General features: G+C 41.3%; 1 protein-coding gene across 2 annotated transcripts in view; it reads left to right on the top strand.

Moving 5' to 3' along the window:
* The window catches only part of LOC102054419 (neural-cadherin-like), a 60,162-nt gene that overhangs the window by 41,892 nt on the left and 2,404 nt on the right, over nt 1-15,866 (top strand). Inside the window, exons 19-33 of one of the 2 annotated variants that reach the window (XM_055705949.1) lie at nt 1,221-1,314; nt 2,048-2,232; nt 2,836-3,068; nt 4,085-4,362; nt 5,967-6,181; nt 6,477-6,604; nt 7,432-7,559; nt 7,703-7,826; nt 7,910-8,090; nt 11,039-11,205; nt 11,878-12,142; nt 12,916-13,096; nt 14,459-14,712; nt 15,348-15,405; nt 15,637-15,749. In XM_055705949.1, coding sequence (XP_055561924.1) covers nt 1,221-1,314; nt 2,048-2,232; nt 2,836-3,068; nt 4,085-4,362; nt 5,967-6,181; nt 6,477-6,604; nt 7,432-7,559; nt 7,703-7,826; nt 7,910-8,090; nt 11,039-11,205; nt 11,878-12,142; nt 12,916-13,096; nt 14,459-14,712; nt 15,348-15,391 — 2,477 coding nt within the window. In that variant the 3' untranslated portion in view covers nt 15,392-15,405; nt 15,637-15,749. Of the gene's footprint in view, nt 1-1,220; nt 1,315-2,047; nt 2,233-2,835; nt 3,069-4,084; nt 4,363-5,966; nt 6,182-6,476; nt 6,605-7,431; nt 7,560-7,702; nt 7,827-7,909; nt 8,091-11,038; nt 11,206-11,877; nt 12,143-12,915; nt 13,097-14,458; nt 14,713-15,347; nt 15,406-15,636; nt 15,792-15,866 lie in introns of those variants that run through there. The other variant, XM_055705948.1, reaches the window with a different exon arrangement.

Here is a 15,866-nt window from a genome sequence, read left to right as displayed (position 1 = left end):
CATTTCTTCTACTCTGCTGTGTATCCTGTGGTTCGACAGCACATTAAATAGATTGTCTATCATGGATGCAATAGAAACTGCTTCTGTGTAGATGCTGTTGACGTTTATTTGTGCTGAAATGTTGTTCTGCCCGTTGAGTGCTCACTCTCAAGTTCAGCTTTTTGTAATGTTGAAACCAAGTCTGGTTGCTATTTGCTGAGAAACTCTGCTTATAGCCTAAGTACCAGATCTTTTCTTTAAGCCTGAATTCCCTTTTAGTTGCCTCTTTAAAGGTTAAACTCATCTGTACTGTTAATTTCTGGGAGGAAATATTCAAGTCTTCGTATCTTCAGTTATTTAAAATGTTAAGGAGTCAGAATCGGAAAGCTACTATCACAGTCGTTTGTACATTCATATAAGATGGAAGTCAAACACCAGGGCATCCTGTATACTGTCTCCTGCAAAATATCCAATGAAAGTTGCCACAGTTGCCAGAGAGGTACAGTTTTCTCTTCTTTTTGCATGTAGTCCCTCAGTTGTCAGGGTTTGTGCTGTTCCCTTTCACAAGGTGAAGTCCCACATTTTTTCCTCTTCTTTGTTTCTTTGCTCAGTAGATCTATGAATCCAGATAACTGTGGACTTTTCCTTCAGAAATAGCTTTTGTAAAAAAAAAAATACTAATTTGTGAGCATTGCTGAGAGGATGCAAAACCAGCAGAACACATGCTTCTTTCCATCTGACCCCAAATTTTCACCACCTACTCAAAATAAGCCTAGTTCCTCTATTTTGGACATCCTCTCTATCTTGCTGTAATTATCTCCAAATTGCTATTATTTTTTGCCCTTTATAACCCAGTCAGCATTTTGGTTGTTTGTCCTGCCAAACCCCAATCCCTGTCTAAACCACTCTGTAAGCTTGTTGGATACTGCAGCCAAAATAGTGAAAATGAAGGTCTGAATATCTTTTACATCTTTCCTCAGAGGTGGCTTTTCTTTTTTCCTTCCCATTGCTTTTCATTGCAGCCACCTGTTGAATTGTATCTATGTAGCCATCCAGCAAACACCCAATAAGCAGAACACCACACAGTATTTGCAAACTGGTGCCCATCTTCTCTAGGGAGCTATCACAACTGTTTTGTAGAGGTTTTAGACTTAAGACAAACCAGTAAAACTTGAATGGCCAACCTGTTTGTGCATGTGTGAGAGGTCTGACTGTGCCACTTCTGTGCTATCCTGTTGTAGGTATCCTCCCCACGACTGTATTGGGCCAGGTCCTTGCCCCTGATGATGATGATTGGGATCGCAAAATCTACCAATTTGAAGGGAAAACATCAAGGTATTTGGAGGGAAAAATGGAAGTTGGGTGAAATGTATGGTAAACTTGCCCACACACAAGACCATAAAAAGTATTTAAACTGCCTTTTTTTGAGAACAAGCGAGCAAAAGCATTCTGCTAGATGCTTGTGCATAGCTCTCCAAAAGCCCTTCTGAGTGTGAGGCTGCATTAAATAATGCTGCATGCCAAACCAGTCTGCTTCCCATTGCCTGATGGGCTAGAACACCATTATAAAGTCCTGTTCACAGTTGTACCCATAGTCAGCATCAGTGAGCCACTACAGAAAAAGTACTCACTAACTTCCATCCTTCATCCAAGCTCCTGGAGAGCTGGTGTTTCCATGTCACCACTTGTTGTAAGACCTTATTTGTATTGGATGTATTCACATCAAAGTGTCTGGATTGTGGCTGGTGTTGAGATGTACATGTGCCATTCAGAGGTTTTGACAGAGGTGTCACTCTCAATGTATGGCTATAGTAGCCTGAGTCTTCCTACACAGTTGATAAGGCATAAAAGCAGGAAGAAACCTTCTAATGGCGAGGAGCCGTTATGAGCCAAGAGAAGGCAATGTAACAAAGTTCTGTTCTGCTGTGTCCCTTCATGAAGGAACACATCTGCTTTCTTTGCTAGCTTTCCCAAAATAAAGTGGGTCAGAAAAACTAGCAGTGATGGTAATTACTAATTAGCTTTTGAACTTCTCATAGCTTGTTCCCTGGCTTAACTCTTATTACAGGTACTTTATCCTTAACGATAACTCAGGTTTGCTGACTATTAAAGAAGGAACTCCACCAGGAACTTACAACATAAGAGTTAGAGTCATTGATGGAGTCTGGCCAGATGTTGTCTCAACTGTAAAGGTTATAGTGAAGGAAATCAGAGATGATGCCCTCCATAATGCTGGTTCTATGCGAATAACAGGTAAACAATGTGATGAAGTACTTTAGGATCATAATACTGAAATCTACCTTTTTAATGTTACTGCTGTGTTACTTAGAATTCTAATGCTCTTAGACATGGGATGAGAGTTAATAGTTTTTTAGATAAGGGTTTGAAAATGCACCTTTGTATGGTCCTTTGACACTGCATGTGAAGAAGCATCTGTGGAGAAAAAAGACAGCAAGAAATGCTCATTTGATGCAGAAGACAAAGGTGAAAGATTTCTACACCAGATTTTTAATGAAACATACATTTCAGAAAAAAACCTTCATTTGAACAAGTGTCTGCCTGAAATTTACCAAATCATTTCAGTCTTTGTGGAAAAAGTAAAATCTTCTTAAACAAGTTTCTGATTTAAAAGAATAATAATAAAAAACAAATTAGTAAGAGTCAAAAAGCTTCAGAACACAAACTGTAAGCAGAAGCCAGCATGGAACATTTCAGAGCCTAAAATGTAAAATATTCCTGAATTTATAATTGACTCTATTTTCTGCAACCTTAATATTTATTCTGTGGTGCTCCTCTCTTCTACTGCTACAACATTTGCAAGATATGTGTTTGTCAGGTTTTTAACTTCCATTACAGATATCACTCCTGAGGAGTTCATATCCCAAACCCCTGAAAAAGAGAGTAAATACTACCAGATGAAGAAGCTGATTTCAGAAATTGTATCAGTCCAACTGGAAAACGTTCACATTTTCAGTGTATTAAATAGCCCAAATCAAACCCGAGGGGTTGATATTTGGTTTGCAGTTTATGGTCCACCTTACTATAAAGCAGAAAAACTTAACGGCAATGTAGCAGCCTCCAGAGCATGGGTAAGTATATCCATACTACACATGAAACCACAGCATCTTCTTATTGTGTCTATTCAGATAATATCCATTACCTAGTGAATGCACATACTTAGAATGACCGAGGGAGTAATGTGTGAGAAAAATGAAAAGGTTTAATCAGTAAAGTCAAACAGACCTTTCGCACATATTAGAAATTTCAAATGTGAATGTTTGAAAAGCCAGCCTATAAATATATATTAAGCAACCCAAATACAATGAGCTTTTAGGAATGTGAACATGTTTTCCCTGTTGAAAAGACTAAAAATCTGTATAAACGATGTGTTTGGCTGTTGCCTTTCTAGATGGTATCTTAATGTGTCAATTTTTAGTCCTCTACACAGAAATGTTCTGTAGCCGAAACTCACATACCACTCAGAAGTTCCAACTTTCTGAATTAAGAGGGCAAAGCAGTAAAATAACCACTCCCCAGTGGAAAACCAGGTTGGAAATGTGCATTGACAATTTAGTAACATTCCTGCCCCTCTTGCAAAAGAAGTATTGATAAGAGTTAAATGTCTGGGTCTGTTGGAAATGTGTCTGTTGGTACACAGAGGCTGAAATAAGGGTTAGGTTTAGAATCCGTGCCACAGTAGCAACCCACTCTCACCAGAAAAAGTATTGCTTCATTACCCCATGCCTGTCCACCCTTCCCAATATTCTTAAGACAGAGGTCCAAATTTAAAAACACAACTCAGGTGCTATGTAAATAATCCATCAGAACCATCAGTGATTAAAATTTATCCACTCAGCTTATGATGAAGATGATGCTATTTTTTGTCTTCCCAGTGCTTATCCATGCTATAATTGACTTAAACCAAGACTTTGGCCTTAACAGATGCCAGGCTGAACTGCCTTTGGCTGGGTAGGGTAGATGTTGGAAGGAAGTGGCACAGCAGCCAGTTTTGGAAATAAATAAGACTTGGGCTCTTCATTGCTGTCACTTGGGACTTTCCTTTCTGTTGACAAGTCAAATGAATGCCGCTAATTGTTCTCCACAGCTGGAAAACATCTTGAATATCAATATCACTCAGATTGGCATTGATGAATGTCTGACTGCAAACTGCACTCATAGCAGTGGATGCATCAGCAAGCATGAACAGAGCCATGTGCCAACAATAACCACAGCTGGAAATGTTTCACTGCTGTCTGTGACAGTCCTGAGTCATGCCCTGTGTGGCTGTGCAGCTCGGGAGAGCCCTCATCTCTCCTGCTCCTCATACCAGACAAATGCTTGTCTCAACGGTGGCACGTGCGTGGATACTGATTTGGGCTACAGGTTGGTAAAGACTCATCTGGTCTGCAAACAAAACACTTCTCGTTCAGTCTGTGAGGAGGGTGACGGGAAGCTTGAGGGGGCATCATTGCATGTCTTCTCACTGTGGCGGATCTGAGGTTTGTTATACTTCGTGCACATGTCTTGCAAACAAACCTCTATTTTCAGGTTGGTACTTAGATTTGACATAGTCTCCAGGAAAACCTTGGGAAGTTTGCAAGCTGCACCGGTTCCGTTAATGCTACCCCGCAAAATGCTCTTATTTTGTGCAGCCTACCTTAACGTTTTTTAATCACATCACTTAATAACCTCTTCCCCACATTTCTTGCTTCATTTTTTCCCCAAAACAACAAGTCATAAATAAAATAGCATAAAGATGAAAAAAATGATGGGACTATACTAGCTGAGAATGAGCTTGGTCCCCCTCCAGAAGGCAAGCCTTAAGCATGTTTGCTTAAAAATGGTCATCCCAACATAGGAAAGTAGAAACAACTGGCCAGCCTCTCCTGAGCACCCTTGAGAGGGGTGACAGGACTCATACTGAAGCTGCAGAAGCCCTGGTCGTGGTAAAGATCTGAGTCTGACATTGTTGCTCATGTGTAAGCAACCAGGGAAATTTTTCTGCCCAGAAACACTTGGTAGGCTCTGATACCTATCATTTGCTCAACTCTGACGGTTTTTTGCTTCTGCTCCATATTCAGTAGTTTTGTGAGTGATCTTTTTCTGCATCTGACCGCTGTCGTTCTGCTCTCAGTAGGGACTAGCAATCTATGGAAAGCAGAAACCAAGAAGTAGGAACCCAGCTGGTCCCCCTCCCTGTCCTCCTTGCCCCTTTGGTTTCCCCCTTACAGTTTTTGTTATTGTCATGCTGTGATTACTCTCCTACAGAATACCCAGAGTATTAAGGAAAGAACCCCAAGCATTTATTTTTCATAGTGCAAAGGAAATAAACCAGCAAGTAGCTTGCCAGAAGATGTCAAGATCTACGACTGTCACATCTCTTCTTACCTTTTCTGGGTGATATTACCTTCCTGGGGAGATTCTGATTAGACACAAGAGGATCATTTTTCACCATGAGAACAGCCAGCCATTGGAATAATCTCCCCAGGGAAGTGGTAGATTCCCCAACATCAGACACTTTTGAGATTCAGCTGGGCAGGGTGCTGGGCCATTTTGTCTAGACAGTGCTTTTGCCAGGAAAGGTTGGACAGGTGATCCCTGAGGTACCTTCCAACCTGGTATTCTATGATTCTGTGGTTCCTTTGCTTTCCCTATCAACATTATAAAATCTTTAAACAAGCTTTTAAGTAAGGCTAGTGAAAAGAAGGTTTCTTCTTTTTTTTTTTTTTCTGAAGAGATTAGAGGTTTTCATGTGCTTTGTATATTAAAACAGCTCTGTCATTTATTCACAGAATAAAAGCTAAATTGTGTTTCTACAAACAAGTCAATAGGGAACATTTTTTGATGGGAGTTTTGCTAGGGCTTAACCTGTGCTATGGCCTAGGCAACATGAGCTCCTGTGTTTAAAGCGGGAGAGCCCTGCTGTGGGAAGAGCCCTTCATGACTTCTGCTTGGATGGTGAATTTTTGCTTTTATTTATTTAATAGATGCAAATGTTCTGCAAATTTCCATGGACCAGACTGCCAGCAGACAAAACACAGCTTCAGAGGCCACGGTTATGCCTGGTTCCCTCCTCTTAAGCCTTGCTTTGAGAGCCACATCTCCTTAGAGTTTATCACTGAAGTCACCGATGGCCTTCTGCTGTACCATGGACCAGTGGCGCGAGGGCAGCCTGGAGAACGGGAAGATTTCCTTGCTTTAGGTTAGCACCTTAAAAAGTATTTGTTCTTTGTGTTTGTGCAAAGGTGAGATTCTACTTACAGGTGATAGGGTTTTTCTTAATAAAAAGTTCAGAAAGTTACTTTTGGAGAATAAGGAGAATGCAGAAAAATTGGCCACCATGCCTAGTTTGTATCCTGTGTCACTGTGTTAGAAGCTGGATTTCTTTAAGTGTCTGAAGAACTCCTCCAACTAAAATCTAACCGCAACAGTCGTTTCAACTGAGTTTGAGTGGGAGCATGGTTAGTGCATATCCAATAAGTGTCTTTCCTTTGCAGAGCTCTCCAGTGGTGTCCCGTCGCTGACCGTGAGCCACAGCTCTGGTGAGCTTTTCCTGCAGCTGTCACGAAAAGTTAATGTTGCAGATCGCCGCTGGCACAATATTAAAATTATAAATGATGGAAAGGCAAGTGTAAATATGGACTATCCTGTGGAAGCACTAATTCATGTACTTAGTTATTCCTTCCAAATCTTTCCTCCCTTCTGTAAAGTTCTTTTATCAATTAGTCTTTCATCACCTGCAACAGCAGGGACTGAAGTTTGTCAGCCCATATCTCCTCTTGAAGCAGTGAAGCAGAACAAGGCCTGGAGAAGTCAGATCCAATTTTGAAACTGGGCCGGCTATTTACTTTGTTTAATGATCCTGTCTATTGCTTAGACTACAGAGCTGTGATAATCCAAGGGCTAAATGATTCCTGGACTGATGGAGTGAAATATCCTTAATTTCTCTGAGTGGAAAACCCTGCTGCACCAAATGACTTTAGACTTGCAGCGCAAAGGAGATAGATAGGCTTTTGTGTATGGGGAACATCTTGCTGATATAACACTGGTGAAGGCATCTGCTGGACTCCCCCTTCTTCTCCCACATAAGACAAGCTGTGGGGCATGTCAGGATCTGGGATGGGGAGCCTAGCAGACCGTTCACTCTGCTAGATTGTCTCTCTGAGTTCTGATTTGGCAGAAAACTCCCAAGAAAATCCCATCTTCCCTCTACCATGTTAGTGACTTGGCATGGCCATAGTAGACTCAGATCTTTCTTAACGTATCTGAGTTATACACCATGTGCAATAAATTTCCAGATTAGTATGTGGAAGTGTTTTATTATTTTAATAAAGTCTTCTGCACTGTACTTGCTAGTTACTATTCCACTTTCTGCTAAATGAAAGTAAATGTGTAATTAAAATATATGCACATCTCTGAATGCAATTGTTTTAAATAATGCTTTTTTTCTAGAAAGTGAAGCTGATTCTTGACCACTGTGTAAATGTCTCGGTTAGAGATAATGACAGTGTCATTAAGAAGATGTCCCAAATGGATCTGTCTGCATGTGAAGCCTCTGGAGAGACTGTGGAATCTCAAAGGTAAAAAAACCCCAACAACAAGAACCGGAAACATAATTACTTAAAAGAGCTAAAGGGGAGGGGAAGGGGAAGAATCAGCCACGTTGCTGTGTTTTGCATGCCACTAATTCTTTCTTTCCCTCCCTTCCCTTCATCATGGGTAGGCTCTTCAGTGGCCATCAGCCCCTGCAGCTGGGTGGTGTTAAGAAGACTTTGCCTTACCACAGTTCACGAAGGCATTTCAGAGGGTTTGTTGGCTGCATTCGCAATGTCATTGTCGATAGTAAGGTAGGGCTACTAAGGCCAGTCTTGGGTTTACCGCTGTTAACTGTAGACATCTGATGTGATGCTTCCTCTTTGTCCTTTCCCAGGTCTATGATTTAGAGCACCCTGCAGAGTCCTTGAACAGCGCTCCTGGCTGTGTCCTTACAGATGAAATGTGTCAGAGTGGTGGGATGGCCTCCTGTGGCACCCACGGCAAGTGTGTTGGTGGTTGGGATTTCTTCCGCTGTGACTGTTTCCCAGGATATGCTGGACCAGCATGCAAAAAAGGTACTGCAAGTTCTAGGGAAAAAATTATGGTGAGGTTGTGCAGGAACAGCATCAAACATACTGCTCTAAATTTGCCACGATTTGGAACCGAGTAGTGTAATAAGACCATGCTGTACTCTGGGAATGATTTAGATCTGCAGCAATGTAAAGATCCTTCTAACTGTGGTTGAGTAAAGTAGTGTCACAGATGAGGGTCTTGTTGAGACCTGCTTTACTTTGCAGGAGAGGCAAGTGGTCAGATGGATTGTTTCGTCCTTTTCATCACAGCACCTTCTCTCTCAGTGCTGATAGATGAAACATTCTGCCTTGTGCCTTCTTCCTCTGATCATACTGTCCACAAAATGTAGTTTAATGAACATGGTGCTATTTGTCCCCTTGCAGTGGTTATAAGCGTGATGAGGTTGCCAGCTTGGTAAGTTCTCTTTGTGAAACCTGGGGGCATAACCCTCAAGTTATCCGCAGGCCGAATTTTCCATCTATAAAATAGGGATAATTGCATTTGTGTCTGTCACTGGAATGAACGGAAAGTTGTGCAATGCCCCTAGACCACAGCAGTGGGTGCACCTGGGGACATAATACCAGGAGGGCTCCAGCAAATGTGTTATCTTGTACAAAATCAGCACAAAAGCTGTATCAGAGAACAAAAGCATGCAAGGATGGATAATGAAAACCTCAGAGACATTGTAAGAAAGTGCAAAATTTTAGCACAATTCAAAACTTTAGGAAATAAATTATTTAACTCCTAGTAGCCCCACAGCCATGTTTGGTACAGGGGACACACACCTGAAGTTGGCTCTGTCCTCCCTATCTTAATACCCTCATCAGCCATTGCTCTGAAGCAGAAATCAGAAGTGAGTTTCAGGGGTTTATTGGGACTTGACTTGCCTGTATCTGCCTTCTCCCTCTAGGTACAAGGTAGAAATGGTGGGGTTGATAATAACAGTCTATAATGAGAACCAGTGCCCCGTAAGTCTGGGGGCTTTGTGTAGTGTCGGAAGAGAATTAGCCCCCTCCATCCTGTAGTCTGAATGAGCTACAGGTGAGGGTGAGCAGCAGTGAGCAGCTGAAAAGAAGCACATCCAAGCTAGCATTGAAGCAATGTGTAGTGATCAATAGACAGGACTGGTGGTGTATTGCACATATACTTTCAGCTCAATGTGCGTACTTTTCCTTCTTGCATATGGAACAATAATATCCTATGCAGGCAGCCAGACCCTCTCTTCCTTTCTCCATCTGCCACACCAGACTTAAAAGTTATGACAGTAAATTACCCAGTGGAAGCTCTGTCTGTCCAGCGGGGTGAGGACTGGAATCGTAATTGGAATGCTCTAGGCCTGGAGCCTTCACTGTTTAAAGTGTTTATAATGACCATGGAAATGGTTAATAAAGTTCAGTCATTTGTATTAACGTTTTGCAGACAGGTGATACTGGTTTATAAACATCCACCTAGATTTAAACCTTACTCTGTTCTGCATTATCTTGGGATGCTGGTTCACAAGCCCAACTGCTGTATTGGCTCCTACCCCTCACCACTGCGGGACAAACCAAGTGCTCAGAAAGTAATTACTCCAAATCCATGTCGTATCCTGAGGTAATAGGAAAACTTTTTTCGATATATATATATTTTTATATTTAAATATATTTTTAAAAATAGGAAAAAAGAATCCGGCTTCTTCCAATACATTGGGCTGCAAAATGCTGATGTTCAACTGGTGCTTTCTGAATGGCTGACCCTTGCTCACAGCAAGGAGCAGACAGCTGGGGACAGCAGTCAATGTAATGTCCCAGGAAAATCCATGCCTGTTCATCAGCTAGAGCTTGTAGCTGCAGACAGTGAACAAGAGAGAACAGTGGGTTGGGAAGAATAGTATGAGGGGAATAAGTTAGAGGAGAGACGAGAACATGCCTCAAGACAGAAAAGAGAGGAGAAACGGTGAGAGGAAAAGAGAGTGCAGAAATGAAGTCTCTTGATCATTTGATATTTCATGTCCTGGGAACCAGACTAAATGCCCCAGGATGAGCTGGGAACTCTGGATTTCTACTTGCCTGACACTGACCTCAGATTAGCTGTTGGTGACTCAGTGTTCTTCCTGCCTAGTGAATAAATTGGACTATGTCTTTATTTGGTAAGAAGTTTCTTTTTTCTTAGTTTCTTTTTTCAACTAAGCTGTGCCCAGAACAAGCAGACATAGGATTGCTGTCAGGTAGCAAGACTGAAATGGGTGCCTGCTGTGTAAGCGCACCAGGGTCTAGGTGGTTTAGTGGGTTTTGATTTGCACAAAAGTGTGCAGTGCAACTTCATCAAACTTTCTGCCGGATCACTCTCAGATGGATTCCCCAGGATGATGGGGAATGAATAAATTTCAGTGCATTTTCCCTAGCTACAGTAATAAACACTGACTTAATCTCTGTTTGTAATTTAAAAAAAAAAAACAACCAAGATGACTTTTGACTCTGTACCTGCTCTGAGACTTTTTCTTGTGCCAACTGAAATGGGAAGTGCATACTTTCTAACAGTGAGGGTTATTAACCACAGGACTAAACTACTGAAAGAAACATTAGATTATCTCTCATTATTATTTTTTTTCCTTCAGATCAATACCAACTAATTTACTGGAAGACATGCTTCAGATCTCAAAAAAAAATTAAAATATTATTGGGCTCAGTGTAGGAGTGATTGGTAGAACATGTAGCTTGTGACAGGCAGAATGTTAAGAGACAGTATCTAATTGTTCCTTTCCTGCCCAAATTCTGTATCCTTGATTTGTTCTTTTTCTCTTAATTCCCTTCACAGTGGGGGGTGCTTTCCATGATGCTTCATTACATTGCCAAAGTTTCTTAAGAACTAAAACTAAGCATTCAGAACTGGTTAATTATCAAGCAGTAGAGAACTGAGGGAGCAGTAGTTTCTGAGATTTTCACTTTGGTTTTGTGTGTGTTGTGCTTAGTTCTTCCAGAATGGGCTTTCGGAAGGGACAGTTGGATCCATTATGAGCCAAGAAGCATCCTCAGCTCTCACAGCACTCAGATTCAGCTGATGGTGCGCACCCGTATCTCGCACAGCACCCTTCTCAGCTTGGCCTCAGCAGATGGGAATGGATACATCCGCCTGGAGGTAAGCAGTCCAAAAGCCATTCTGTTTCACCGCTCTTAAATTGTCATGGAGTACCCTAGTAAGAGAAAAAGGTGTAGTTTACAATTAAGGATACCTATTCTGTAATGTAATAAAGAGCAAGAATTTTCCGTATGAGGGTAACTACTCTCATTTTTGTTGTCTTTCTCAGTATTACCCTTTCATAGCATAGATTCTAGTTGTTTCATTGCCTGCAAAATGTACAGGCAGTGCATGTGGTACACATGCATGAAGAAGATTGTTTTGTCCTGTTTGCCTTTTCCCTTTGCTTCTATATGTCTCTGGCTATAAAACTTGTCTCTACATTTTTGGTGCTGCTGGAAAAAAATATCTCTGGGTTATATTAGCTATACAGAGGCTAATTATTCCAATTGCAACCGGAGGGTCAGCTGGGAGGACCTAGAGGTAGACATCAGTGGGGAGAAGACTGATAAAAATGTTTATGTGAGTTAGAAGAATGGCTTGTGAAGAAGAAATTTGATAATTCCTGGACCTGCAGTTTTATTGTGGTAATTTTTATCTAGGAATAAAGCACTTAAAAACAAGACTGCCATTTTCATTTTAAAAACTCGGGTCCATTTCTTGAGGCAGGACTGTGTAATAACATTTAGAAGTGCATTTCTTTTATTAAAGGTCTTTATCATCTTCCTCTAGGTGGTTGAGGGTTTCTTTAGTGTTAACTTCAGTTTGGGAGACAAAGATCACTCTCTGAGAATGAGGACATTACGTATAAACAATGGCCAGTGGGTTCTTCTGGCCATGGAGCGCTACAACAATGAATTTACCCTGCGCGTTAACAGTGGTGGAGGTGATCAAGAAGTGACCTCTGTCTTGGGTACAAATAGATGGTTTGAAATGGATTGGACAAGCATCGTGCTAGGAAACCGCCTTCCCAATCATTCAGAGAGTGACTTCCAAGGTATGTGATATGATGGGCTCCTAAAAGTGGCATCTTTGACTGTACTGGAGAGTCTAAAACGCAGGTAAGAATTCCCATGGAGACTACTATGCCCATGAAATCACACCTCCTCTACTAGAGAATTCAAAGCCAATGTTCAACTCTGTTTGCCATTGTATCTGGTCCTGCTGAAGATGTGAGATTTCCTGTAGATACTAAAAAATAGCCCTTCTGATTGTATTTCCCATGCCAAAGACCCCAAGCAGGGAACTCATGCTGCAGTCTTCACTCCCTTTGTGCCTTGGAAGGGTTTAAGGAACAGACACAACACCCCGTGGTAGGAGGAAGAGGATCTGCAAAGCAATTCATGGTGTCTGTCTCCATTTCCTGGGGTGGGGTGCTGGGACTTCGAGATTGTGGCTCAACTAGAAGACAGCTTTTTCGATTCTGTTGCTTCTCATTCAGCCCCACTTTAAAGACTGAAATTTAAATCGAGATTAATTTAGTGGTGCTGTTCTGGTTCATAGCAGTTCTGTTAAATCATTGCATTGCTATAGCCAAGCTGTCCTGGAAAAGTACCATCAGTCTGTAGATCAGCCAGAGCACGTAGTCACATGTCCTGTAGCTCTTCTTATAAAATAAAACTTATAAGCAGTATAAGGATCTTTTTTAAAAATGTTTTAAGTTTTCTACAGTGCTCTAAGATCTCCTGCATATGTGTTGGGGGTGAGGCTTAAGGTGGGGAAGTTGCTAACTCAATGTATTTCTCTGTATACTCCCCTACTTTGATGCAGGTTGTATGCGTGATGTTCAGCTGAATGGTCAGCCACTTCTCATGGAGGGCAAAAGCACAGAGTTCGGCTTAATTCTGAGGCGGCAAGGTGTCACGATGGGATGCCATTCCAGTGCCTGCAGCAGCCAGCCCTGTTACAGCCCTTTCCTTTGCGTAGACCTGTGGAGAAAATATGAATGCCGGTACATTAAGCTTTGGTTTTCATCCAGGGGTGGCTGGGAAGCTCGCTCTTTCCACTTCAGTTCAGGCAACTTGCTTCTAACAGTGAAACTCCCTCCTGATCTGGCCAGAGAGGAGCATCCCAAGGAGAAATCCTTCTCTCCATCCCATCTCCCATTAGGGACCAAACTTGCCTTTTCCTGCAAGTCTAATATGGAACCTATTCACCACTTTTTCCACGGTGAGATCACAGGCCAGTGAGGAAGTGAAATGCCCTTTGATAAAAGGTGGATTGCAAAAGCTTTGGTCTCTCCTTCTCCGTGTGAAAATATATATATTCTTATATAGTGGGTGTATATGTATGTGTATAAAATATATATTGCATATACAGTATATATTTACATATATTTTCTGTAAAGAAGTTCAAATTAATCATGCTTTGTATGAAACAATGACACCTTCAAAATTAGACTGTCACAAAACTGGATTCTAAAATTGGCTGCCCAGGGTCAGAACCAAAGCCCACCAGGTGGCATGCTACACAGTTAGTTCCTTGGAGAAGATCCACTCTTTAAAGAAAATGTTCAAAATAAATAATAAAATATGCAAATTAAAACACAGGCATTTCTGTTATTAAAACCATACATACATACCTGAAGGAGTGGGAGAAGGATCCACTTGAATTCCTTCAATTCAGCCAAAATTTGGCACTTCTGAGGCCCGGTGATTCATTGCTGAAGGAGGCTGTGAGATGGTCTTAAGAGCACCTTGAGACGCTCCTTTCTTCAGTCATCTAGTGAAAGAACAATATGAAGGCTCGTCCATTTATTCGCTAGTATTTCTTCTTTGGATTGCAGGAAGCAGGTCTGTGCCCTCACAGTATTCCTCCATGGCCTCTCCAATTGCATAGCAGAAGTAATCACTTTCTCTGCAGTCCTGAAGGACAAGATTGGTCATTCTGAGGCGGTCAACGACATCTCTCCCAAAGGTCCAAATGAACATTACAAAGCATATACTATGCTAGCTAGCCTTTTTCCCATTGATCTCAGCTATTCATTTCTTTCTAGGGGTTTTGAACATGTCTGTAGAAAAAGGGTTAATCTGTTCAGAAGCCAATGCATCCATTTTTTAAGGAAGGAGTTGAAGGTCTTCTGCCTATCTTCTGAAGAGGGAAAGCAGAATATATGTTAATGTTTTCATAAGCCTACTAGCTCACTCTGTTAGACTTTACATGTATTTCATACTCTCAATGTGGATTTGTGGTTTGCTTGAAAAGATGTTAATTGTTAGCTTTGAAGAGAAGAAAAGCAACAAACTGCACAAAACAACATACAACTCCAGGTGCTTTGCTTGCCTAAAAGATACCTTCTGCTTTTGATGTTCAGGTGCCCAGCTGGGAAAGTAGAAGTGACTGACAACCTTACAGGGCTCAGACACTGCACCTCATCACCTTGTGGACACTGGACCTGTAGGAATGGGGGTACCTGTGTAGCTCAATCCCAAGACAAGACTATCTGCCAATGCCCCGAAGGTTATAAGGGAAGATGGTGTGAAATTAGCCAGGTGAAGGCTGGAAGACCCATTGGACTCAGCTCTGGCTCTATTCTAGCAATCAGCATGTGCCTCCTTGTCTTCCTAGGTAGGAAAGCAAGTACCTTTTTTCTTTCTTTTTAATCTTGTACCTTGCTCCATTGAATCTAATCTGCTTTACCCTTGGATGTTGTGATCAGTGTTTCACTTTTTCTGGAGATCACCCACTGGGAGTTCATCTGAGGGTGCTAAAAAACAAGCGTTAGCACATTGTTCTAGTTTACTTACTTTGAAACCAGTTCAAGCAAATTTAGGACTTCTCCTTTTAGAATCACTTATTTTCAGTCCTTCTTAAGTGAGAGCTTTCCATCTGTGTGTGCAAATCTGTGTGCAGCTGCATTCCTCTCAAACTCCCACCTGCCCTGAGCCCTTACATTTGTTATAGGTAGGACCTACAGCTAGTACCTGCTGTTCACATATTAGGAAGGAAGAGAGAGATCTTCCCCTAGAAAGTTTACAGTCTTAACAGGGGAGCCTCATTAAGAGTGTGAAACAGAAAGAGATGTTCACAGTGTGTCCAGTTCAAGATGCACTTTGGCTGAAAAGTTAATAACATCATAAAAGTATTTTCATGTTGATAAACTGCATACACATGTCAGAATAGTAAAGACTCCATGACTATATTACACTTGTAACCTTCATTAAAACAGTGTTTTACTTACTTTGGGTATCTTATTTACTCAGGATTGGTGAAAGGCCAGAGATTGGCCAAAATGCCTTCTATTTAAATGGATTCCTTTAGGTAAGTAAAATACCCTTTTAATGAAGTTTATGATGTAATATACATAGATGATTCTTTACATTCCTGAATATAAGTTGTTTATGTATTAAAAATTATGCATTTCTTACCTGGGAATTTGATTGTCAAATTAAGAGTTAATTTAATATCTCAGGAGTCATATATCTACTTATTTATCATGCATCATACGTTGTCATATGTCACATAACAAATATGTGTCTTTATGTCTTCTAGCACTCTTGGTCTCCTACACAGTGTGGAGTCAGTGGGGAAGTTCAGGGTTTCGGAAAGGAGGAATTTACCACATTCCTGAAGAGCGTGAAAGCTGGGAGGATGTTAGAGAAAATGTCTTCAATTATAATGAAGAAGGAGGTGGAGAACGTGACCAGGTATGATTGCAGCTTCAGTCCAGTCCTCCTCTTGCAAATCCAACCTCTCCTCACCTTCCTTTCCCAGACCTTTTA

The sequence above is a fragment of the Falco cherrug genome, chromosome 3 (genome assembly GCF_023634085.1).
Source record: "Falco cherrug isolate bFalChe1 chromosome 3, bFalChe1.pri, whole genome shotgun sequence".
Taxonomy (NCBI): Eukaryota; Metazoa; Chordata; class Aves; order Falconiformes; family Falconidae; genus Falco; species Falco cherrug.
This window is presented reverse-complemented; position numbering and strand designations above follow the sequence as displayed.